The sequence below is a fragment of the Seriola lalandi genome, unplaced genomic scaffold (genome assembly GCF_002814215.2).
Source record: "Seriola lalandi dorsalis isolate HSWRI2012SDOR001 ecotype SW California unplaced genomic scaffold, Sedor1 jcf7180002054867, whole genome shotgun sequence".
Classification (NCBI taxonomy): domain Eukaryota; kingdom Metazoa; phylum Chordata; class Actinopteri; order Carangiformes; family Carangidae; genus Seriola; species Seriola lalandi.
The window spans coordinates 106555-115692 of NW_019525420.1; the positions used below are offsets into that span (position 1 = coordinate 106555).

The 9138-nt window shown below is 41.7% G+C and overlaps 2 protein-coding genes and 1 long non-coding RNA gene across 4 annotated transcripts in view; all 3 read right to left on the reverse strand.

Annotated features, from left to right (window-relative positions):
• Positions 1 to 1014: 1014 nt before the first annotated feature.
• Positions 1015 to 7685, reverse strand: oatx (organic anion transporter X). The gene is made up of 15 exons (XM_023428164.2): positions 7608 to 7685; positions 7117 to 7281; positions 6987 to 7045; positions 6769 to 6898; positions 6526 to 6629; positions 6226 to 6380; positions 5894 to 6062; positions 5688 to 5811; positions 5489 to 5604; positions 5272 to 5326; positions 4990 to 5149; positions 4613 to 4721; positions 4403 to 4481; positions 3738 to 3865; positions 1015 to 2115 (listed from the first exon to the last, which is right to left on the reverse strand). Exons 1-15 carry the CDS (start codon positions 7632 to 7634, stop codon positions 1965 to 1967), a joined length of 1731 nt encoding a protein of 576 aa, XP_023283932.1. The 5' UTR covers positions 7635 to 7685; the 3' UTR covers positions 1015 to 1964.
• A 126-nt stretch (positions 7686 to 7811) lies between these two features.
• On the reverse strand, positions 7812 to 8322 carry LOC111671141 (uncharacterized). Of its 2 annotated transcripts, none has more exons than XR_002761910.2 (3): positions 8205 to 8322; positions 7998 to 8091; positions 7812 to 7887 (listed from the first exon to the last, which is right to left on the reverse strand). It is a non-coding gene; the product is annotated as an uncharacterized LOC111671141 (long non-coding RNA). The 2 variants fall into 2 exon arrangements; XR_002761911.2 differs by having other exon boundaries at positions 8201 to 8237.
• Positions 8323 to 8655: 333 nt separating this feature from the next.
• Positions 8656 to 9138, reverse strand: part of LOC111671147 (deoxycytidine kinase 2-like) — a 5845-nt gene continuing 5362 nt past the window's right edge. The window contains exon 6 of the mRNA XM_023428166.2: positions 8656 to 9059. Coding sequence (XP_023283934.1) covers positions 8656 to 9059 — 404 coding nt within the window. The remainder of the gene's footprint in view (positions 9060 to 9138) is intronic.

The following is a 9138-nucleotide window of genomic DNA, read 5'->3' on the forward strand; positions in this document are numbered from 1 at the left end:
CAATATATGATCAGTAATCTAGGATATAATAAACCACAAGGAAGTTCAACATAAAACATAAAACATTATTTCTGTTAATATTCTCTATTTGTTTCAGAGTCAACTAACAATAAATGAATCCTTTAACAAATATTAAGGTCAGACTGAAGATAGCCTATATTGTAAATAGGTGCATGAATTATAATTACATTTCTTCTGTTGTCTGATGATGAACATCAACATGTAATTATGAACATGTGATGCAGATAAAACAGTTAAAGTGAATTTCAGACTGTTTCTGCTGCAGAGATCAGAGAAAGAGAAGAAGTAGAAATATTAGTGTAATGTAATGTAATGTAATGTATTGATCAGTGTGAGGATCATTGTTGGTCTAGTCATTTCTCTTCATGTTATTCTGAGCTCAGTGATGAAGAAGAGAGCAACAGCTTCATCACTGTCAGGAATCCTGTCGGATTAAAGAATCTGTGTTCAGGTCAAATGAAGCTACAATAGTTATTATGTTTTAAAACCATCCACTGATCAATACTAATACCTACGGTTTTTTATTATTGATCACCTTGTCATAAACTATTTTGTCCCAGTGAGGATCCTATAGAATGATGACTCAGTGTTTCCAGTTATCTGATTGGTCAGTAGTTTGGCTGTTGACAGGTTTTGATCTGATCCCCAGCAGGTTAAAAGTTCAGTATCAGTTACCATGGTGATTAACCTGGTAACAAGACAACCACTGTCTTGGGGGGGGGTTCTGGTGGTCAAGTGCGACATCCAGTGGTAGTGACGATCATTTACAGAACCTTTGATGCTCGGTCAGACCTGTGTGTCTCTCACTTCTGTTGTTCCTCATGTTGTGTCAGTAAAGTTTCTAATGCAACATGTTGTATCTCACAGAGTCTGATGTGATATAAAGCTGTCAATCAATTCTGTCAATGTCAGGTTCATTAATATCAGTGAACCTCAGCTCCACTCCTTAATGCAAATGTCCTTACTGCCTGAGACAAAGACAACAACGACACCTGATTGATATAATCACAGTTTTATTAGTGAGTCCATTATTGATTATTTATATATCATTATTAATGACAAAACTCTTTAACACGTCTCAGTCATTATAACACTTAAGTCTGATGTGCCTGCTTTGATTTTAATCAATAATAATAATATCTAATAATCAGCTAAATAATAACATCTGACTTTATTTGTTTAGACTGATTTGCAATATATTAAATGTTTCAGTATTACTCTGGAACACATAGGAACTTTTACTCTGAACCTTCCTCCTTCAGTTTCAACATCTTTTCACAAATTCATGACTCCAGCTGTCTGATTGGTCGTGGTTGTGTCCAGCTATGTGATTGGTTCATTGGTTGACTGCAGTGGCCCCTATGGTGGATCTTGCGGTTTTATTGGACATATTAAAAATGTATATGAAAAATATTGTGAAGGATCAGGATGCAGTTGCTTCTCACAAAAATTGAATTAAGAATTTCAGTCTATCTCTGAATGCTGTTGAACAAAACTGTTGAAATAAAATCAAATTGTCCACAATGTATCCATCATTTCCCATGATCATTTTCAATGATTAATTAATGCAAAATCAAAACAAAATGTCTGTCCAGGAAGTTTCCTCTTGCTGCAACAGGACTAAAGATCTAAAGATGACATGGAGACAAAACTGAAAACAATCTGCAACTTAAATCAGTTCACTTTTAAATTCCGGATCAGCTGTGGATGAATTCAGTAACCATGATGACATGTTTAATTCTCAACTGTAACAACAAAGTTGCGCCCTGATTCACATCTCTTCTCCATGGCCACAGCAGCTGAGGCTTATGGGTAATGTAGTGTAATAAAGTGTAAATAATTCAGAACATAAAGCTGTCTGACTGTTACATGATACAGGGAGTCAGTGTCCCCGTGCATTACTCTATTGGCTCTGACTGTGTGATGTGGCAGCATCTGATTGGTCAGAGGGCATTGAGGCCGGTCCCTTCTGTTTCCTTTAGCTCTTTTAAAGCGATGTCCCCCTGTGAAACCATGCCGATGTCATTGGCGGAGACCATACCCTCCTGTAAGGACACGTCCTCTTTCTGTCGGGGGGCAGGGCTTCTTGCAGACCTGTAAAAGAAAGGCAAACAGTTATCAGTTACTGATATTTATTTTGTCAGTTATTGATCAGGTAGGTGGTAAACAAGAGTAGCAGAGTAACTAGCTAAGTAACCAATTGGCATTAGCATCACTCTGCTCTATGTCAGTAGGGAATGTTAAAGCTAATGCAACTAGGCAAGGCAAATGTATTGGTATAGCACATTATCATTCAATGTGCTTCACAGAAAGCACTTTTAATTAATTATTTTAGGCATCTCTGCCTTTGATTTGATAGTTGCAGTGAGAGAGTGACAGGAAAGTCAGGGAGAGAGAGGGGGGGTGACGTCGGGAAAAGGACTGCAGGTTGGATTTGAACCTAGGCTGCTGTGGTTAGGACTAAGCCTTACACAGTCCATCAGGTCAGCCACCGGGCGCCCCTTTAGCTTTTTTTTAAAGCCAGTTACGGTTTACGCAAATCTTATTTGATCCACTGAGATCTGGTTCCAGCAGGGGCAGCATAATAGCTGGAAGCCATTTCACCCTGTTTAGTTTTAACTCTGGTCTCCACTAACCGACCAGCTCCTGCAGATCTCAGAGACCTGTTTATATACATGAAACATTTCAGAAATATATTTAGGGCACAAATCATTTAGTGACTTATAGATTAGGTGTTAATGCCTTCTTAGAGCAGTTTTTATTTTAATGATATCAATCAAACATTGGCTTATCACAATGATAGTCCTTAATAATTGCAAATTAATAATTCATTTCACTAAAACTGTACTCTTTGATGGCCCACTTGCAATACCTTAGCAGCCCACCAGTGGGATGGGGCCCACTGGTATGGAAACACTCTTGTAGACAATAAGTAAAACTTTGAAGTCAGTTCTGTATCTGACTGGAAGTCAGTGCAAAGGCCTGAGAACAGAAGTAATAATCTCTCTCCTCTCAGTTTTAGTAAGAACCAGCAGCATCTGAATAAATTGAATCTGTCTAATGGTCTTATTTTATGAACCAATGAGGAGAGTGTTGTGACAATTGACTCTGGAAGATATAAAGGCATGAATGAGTTTCTCTAAGTCTCGGTTAGACACAGTCTCTGACCCTAGCTGTTTTTGTGATGCCAAAATGCAGATTTATTTATATCTTTATTGTGGTCACTGAAACTAAGATGACCCCTCCATGATCCAGGCCTCTCTTCTAAAAGAGATTTTTTTTTATCTATATGGGACTTCCTGGTAAAATAAAGGAAATAAATCACATTGAGATTTTTAAAATGTGTTGAAGTCTCAAGTGCTCTAGACTCCAGGTATTCACTAAGTTACAGCCTTAGTTCCCAACCCTTGTTCCCAAACAGAAGAATCTCAGTCTGGTCTTTACTTAATTGTAGAAAGTTTTGTTGCATCCAGCCAGTCACTTTTTCAAGGCACAGATACAAAGAGTCAATGGGACTGCAATCATAAGGTCAAAGAGGTAAATAAATCATTGCTGTCTGCATGGCTATGATAGATATGGCAAAGAGGGAGCATGTTTCTGCTTCTTATTAAGACAGTAAGTGAGGAAGCTTCTGGTACACTGGGCCCTGGCTTGTCCTTCATTAATGAAGCTATTGAGGCTAACATTGCTAATGAAGCCGTTAGCCATTAGCTCACCATTTCTCCTCCACATCCTCGATGGTGTCGGGCAGTGGGACGTTCAGTGTCTCTGGCAGGAAGCATGCAAAGCATCCGGCCAACACTGCTGCTCCCCCATACACAATACTGGGCAGGGCAGGGAGAACCTGGGAAATGTAGTCCATCAGTACGGTCAGTAATCTTCTGTTTTCTCAGTTTGTTATGAGACCAAACTTTATGCCAAAGACATGATGTTATATATGTTCGAGGTTTGTACAAGCGCTTACAGTTGTTGTAAAAGAATAAAACTGTGTCACAACACAAATATTAGTGGAAATGACAGAACTACACATTTAGGACCAAGACTGAAACAGACGGACACGGATATGTTACTGATGGCTCATGTAAACACCATTTAAATGATTGTTTTTATTTTTATTCCACACGTAGCTCCTTTATTGGAAAATTGTATGATTTCACAGATCAGATTCAGGGTGTAAGAACTTAAATAATTAAATATAGATCAGTTCATATGTATTTTTTTTTCATCCTCTCTCAGATGTGATGGATCTCCACCTCAGTAACTAAACCACAGCTCTGTGACTCTGTCATTGTAGGGTTAGGTTGAATTATATGTACATGAATAAAGAGTTTTAAAAAGAGTGTTATCTTAGGTTTAATAAGGTTCGTATGAGTGATGTCACCTCGTCCAGGATGAGGACAGCAGGGGCCGCCATGCTGCCGACTCTCGCCATGGTGGAGACAAAGCCCATTCCTGTCTGCCTGAAAACACACACACACACACACACACACACAACAGAAATGGCAGCAGAAATGGGTTATTGCTCAGGATTTGAATAATCAGCGCCCAGTTTCACAGTACCTGTGTTCAGGATATGAAGTGTGAGTCTCACCTGATGACGGTGGGGTAGAGCTCTCCAGTGTACAGGTAGACCGTGGTGAAAGATGCCGAGGTGAAACCTTTACCAAGACACGCCAAAGTGGTCCTGATGGTCTGCATGTCTGTGGTGGGGTCGGGGGGGTCAGAATCAGGTTCAGTGTTTAAAGACACAGGATACACACAAAATATACAAACACAAACGTATACGTGTATGTGTGCCTGTGTATGTGTGTAATGTGTGTATTCATGTGTTACAGTTTTTAGTATTGTTACCTGTGTGTATCAGTGACTATTTCTGTTAACTGTGTGTGCATATTATTGTGTGGTATTGTTTGTGTGTGAGTGTAATACTGTGTACTGTTTATGTGGGTATTTGTGTATACTTGTCACCTGTGGGGACAAAGATGTTGGCAAAGATGATGAAGGCCGACAGGAAGAGACAGGTAGCTTGAGAGACCCGCCTCCCGAGGTAAGTGAGCATGCCCAGAGCCAACAGTTTGGCAGGAAAATCTACAGCTCCAAAGATGATCTGCATCAGGTAGATACTCACCTGAAACAACCAATAACCAACAGGAGAAGAGTTTAAACTAAATGGAACAGGAAAGCCATGTGTACAGGAAGTTGTCAGAGGCTGTTCTAGTATTTAGCATTGACGTTAATCAGGTGACTGACTCCGAACTTCTGCAGGTCCATTGCCAAACCGTAGTATGCAAAACTGGTGGAGAACCTGTAGGTGGGTAGACAGAAAGGTGGACAGGTAAATATATGTCTGAACCTTATTTGTTGTTACTTTGGAAAAAGTGTAAATATATAGATATAACTAAAAGAATAAAGAAATGAATTCAGGTAATTCATTAATACAGAGTACAGGTGAGTAAAGGTGACTCACCACACAACGATCAGACAGATCGAGATGCGTCTCATCCCTCTTGTCCTCAGCAAGTCGTACGCTGTGAACGACGAACGACTTGACTCAATTTCCTTATTCATGTGAGAGTTCAGCACCTGAAAGTCACATGACCCTGATTACAGTTGCACACATCTTCATACGTGTGACAGACAGACAGGTAGTCAGACAGACAGGTTACCTCCAGCGTTAACTTGTTGATCATCTCTGGTTTTCCATTAATTCGAGCAACTCTGTGTAAATTCTTCAACGCGTCCTCAGAGCGACGGTTCAGGACCAACCAACGGGCTGACTCTGAGTACCACCTGACCAATCAGAGAGCAGACAGATAAGAACCACCTGACCAATCAGAGAGCAGACAGACATTCGTTGAGAGTCTCCACTGACCAACTGTAGGCAAAGAACAGGAACTGAGGAGCACAGACGACCAACTGCAACTTCCTCCAGTCTCTCAGCCAATAGGCAAGCCCCGCCAGGATCATCTGACCAAAAGTGAAGAAGAAGGAAGTGAGCGTGCCCACTAAGGTCCTGGCTTTGGTCGGGATCCACTCTACCTCTAAGGACAGACAGGTAGAGAGACAGGTAGACGGACAAGTTACTCTACTGCTGAGGACACATCATCAGTTTGTTTCCATCAGAACCAGATAAACAGGTACACAGACAGATATAGAGATAGACAGGTAGACAGGTGATAGAAAGGTGTAGAGATGGACAGGTACTCAGTGAGACTCCGTTGAGGATCACTCCGGACACCGCCATCCCACTCAGAAACCGAAAAATACAGTAGGCGGAGTATGTGGGAGAGAGGGCGGAGCTACAACCGAGCACGCCAAGCTGCAGATAAGACCAAATAAGGACAGACCGCCTCCCAAACCTGAGGGACAAAGAGAGACAGATTGTAACTGGTTGGACTTTACTGCACACAGGGACAGAGGACGTGAAACTAAAACATGGACACATTCATGAAGACATCACACTGGTCCACGGACTGAATGTTTCTATGAATAGATGATACTTACCTGTCTGACAGTCCGCCATAGATGATAGCTCCTGTTAAGACTCCACCCATATAGATGGTCTGAATCATCTGTTTCAGAGGACGCAGAGAACAGACCAGGTCCCACTGAGAGACAGCAGGTCCAGAGAGACAGACAGGTTCAGAGAGAGGGAGAGGGACAGAATCATCACCTCATTAGCCTCATTAATATTCATTAACTTAATTAAGATTCATTAACCTCACTGTCAAGCTTTCTTCTCGTTACCTCGGAGACGGTGGTGGCGAGGAACTCAGAGCGGTCAAACGTCCATCCGTCCACACATCCCTCAGTGTGTAGCTGACTAATGTTAGCTGAGCTGTTAGCGGCTAACAGCTGCCACTGAGGCTCCACATACCTGCATAACAACAGGTGGAACACGAAGTGATGTCAGAGGAAGTTTATTCACTGATACAATAAAACATGGAGAGAAGGAAGAGAGTTACCTCCTGCAGCGGTCCAGTCTATTTCCTGAAGAGTCCAGGGGGATGAAAGCTTTCAGCACCTGAAACAACCAATCACATCCGTCAGGTTACCTGGTGGTGAGACAGGTTACCTGGTGGTGCGACAGGGTACCTGGTGGTGAGACAGGTTGTAGAAGCTGTGATTGGCCCGCAGGCTGCAGTGGTGGGCAGGAATTCCTGAGACGAAGTTGTTCAGCAGGTTCTGACTCGCCATCATCAAACCAGGTAAACTGATCAGAGTCACATGGAGCCACTGGTACCTGCCGAACCCGCCCACCTCACCAAAAAAAGAAAAAAAAAAAAAGAAAAAAGGGGGGGGGGGCGCACACACACGCAATGTTACATACTTGAATCATACATCTGGTCTACCTGGCCAGGTGAGTTCATCTGATGTGAGTTTACATTGTAATCAGTGTGATACACTGTATATTACACTATAGTCAGATTATATCAGATTATATGACACAATAATCAGATTACATGACCCAGCAATCACATATGACGAAGGAATCAAATTACATTTACATGTCATCGTTATCGGATTACATGACAAAATTAACAGACTACGTGACCTAGTAATAAAATTATCAGTAATAAACTCACCTCTTCCAGCAGGTCGGCGAAGCCCATCTCTCTCTCTCTCTCTCTCTCTCTCTCTCTCGCTCTTTCTCTCTGATCTCTAAAATCTCGTTTTTATATTTCTACTTTAACTCCACTAACCCTAACCTTTACTGAAAATATTTTCTAAAACAGTTTGTTCATGTTTTCAGCTCCACAGTCGAACACAGCTGTTCATTTAATAACAACAATAATAATAATGATAATAATATTAACAGATGTCTTTTGTTTTCAAGGTCTGAGCTTCAGTTCCTTCAGAAAAAACCTGAGAACAGAACAATACAATTATTCAATAAGTTTCTCTTTGAAAACATAGATTCAATTAAAAAACTTTTTGGGTCAAAGGTCAAACTGAAACACTAAAACGATCCAAACCTCATGTCACTGTGGATTGTGGGGTTGTTCCTCCATAAATCTGTCTGTGATCTCTAGAACTACTGACTGCTGCAGCAGCGTTTTACAGTGAACTCTAAAAAGGTGAAATATTTGCATGGAGTCTGGTGAGAGTTCTTAAAGGATTACAGCTGAATGAAAACAGAGTGAAAGAGGATTTTCACAGTAAATCAGTGAAAACGTACTTACGGTCTGCAGCTGACTGGAGGTGGAGGAGTGGAGAGATGGATGGATGAACAGGTGGATGGATGGACGGAGAGGTGGAGCAGCAGAAAACAAATGACTAAACATTAATAAGTAACTTTAAAAAGAAAAGTCAGCACCAACTCTCTCGTTCTCTCTCTCCTGTCGTCTTTTTCTTTTTTTTATGCTCCCCCCTTCTGTTTTTCTTGGATCTACAATCATTTGTTGTTTGGTTAATGGTTGATGTCTCTTCCTCTCTCTCCCTCTCTCTCTCTGAGAAGAAACGTTTCAGTCTGAATGAATCAAAAAAGTCATTTTTGAAGTAATTGGCAGATTAATCAAATAACAATAAGGAATAAAATAAAAATGATTGATCATAAACCTAGAATGAAAACTTACATAAACATCACATAAATATAAAAAAAAATTCTTCACAACTCTACAGGCCTCCTTCACACTACTTCAGACCCCCCCCCCAGGCTTCTCCAGACCTCCTCCAGGTCTCTCCAAACCTTGTCCAGGACTCTCCAGGCTTCTCCAGACCTCCTCCAGACCTCCTCCTGGTCTCTCCAAACCTTGTCCAGGACTCTCCAGGCTTCTCCAGACCTCCTCCAGACCTCCTCCAGGTCTCTCCAAACCTTGTCCAGGACTCTCCAGGCTTCTCCAGGCCTCCTCCAGGCTTCTCCAGACCTCCTCCAGACCTCCTCCAGGACTCTCCAGGCTTCTCCAGACCTCCTCCAGACCTCCTCCAGGACTCTCCAGGCTTCTCCAGACCTCCTCCTTGTCTCTCCATGCTCTGAGTTGAGTTTGTTTTCGTGTCCTCGCTCCTCACTGAGTTTTTCCCTCCTGGAATTCGTCCGACTGAGTTTGAGTCAACAAACGTCTCAGCAGGTTCACAACGACAAACTCAACACACAGATGCTCGTTACGTGATGAGACG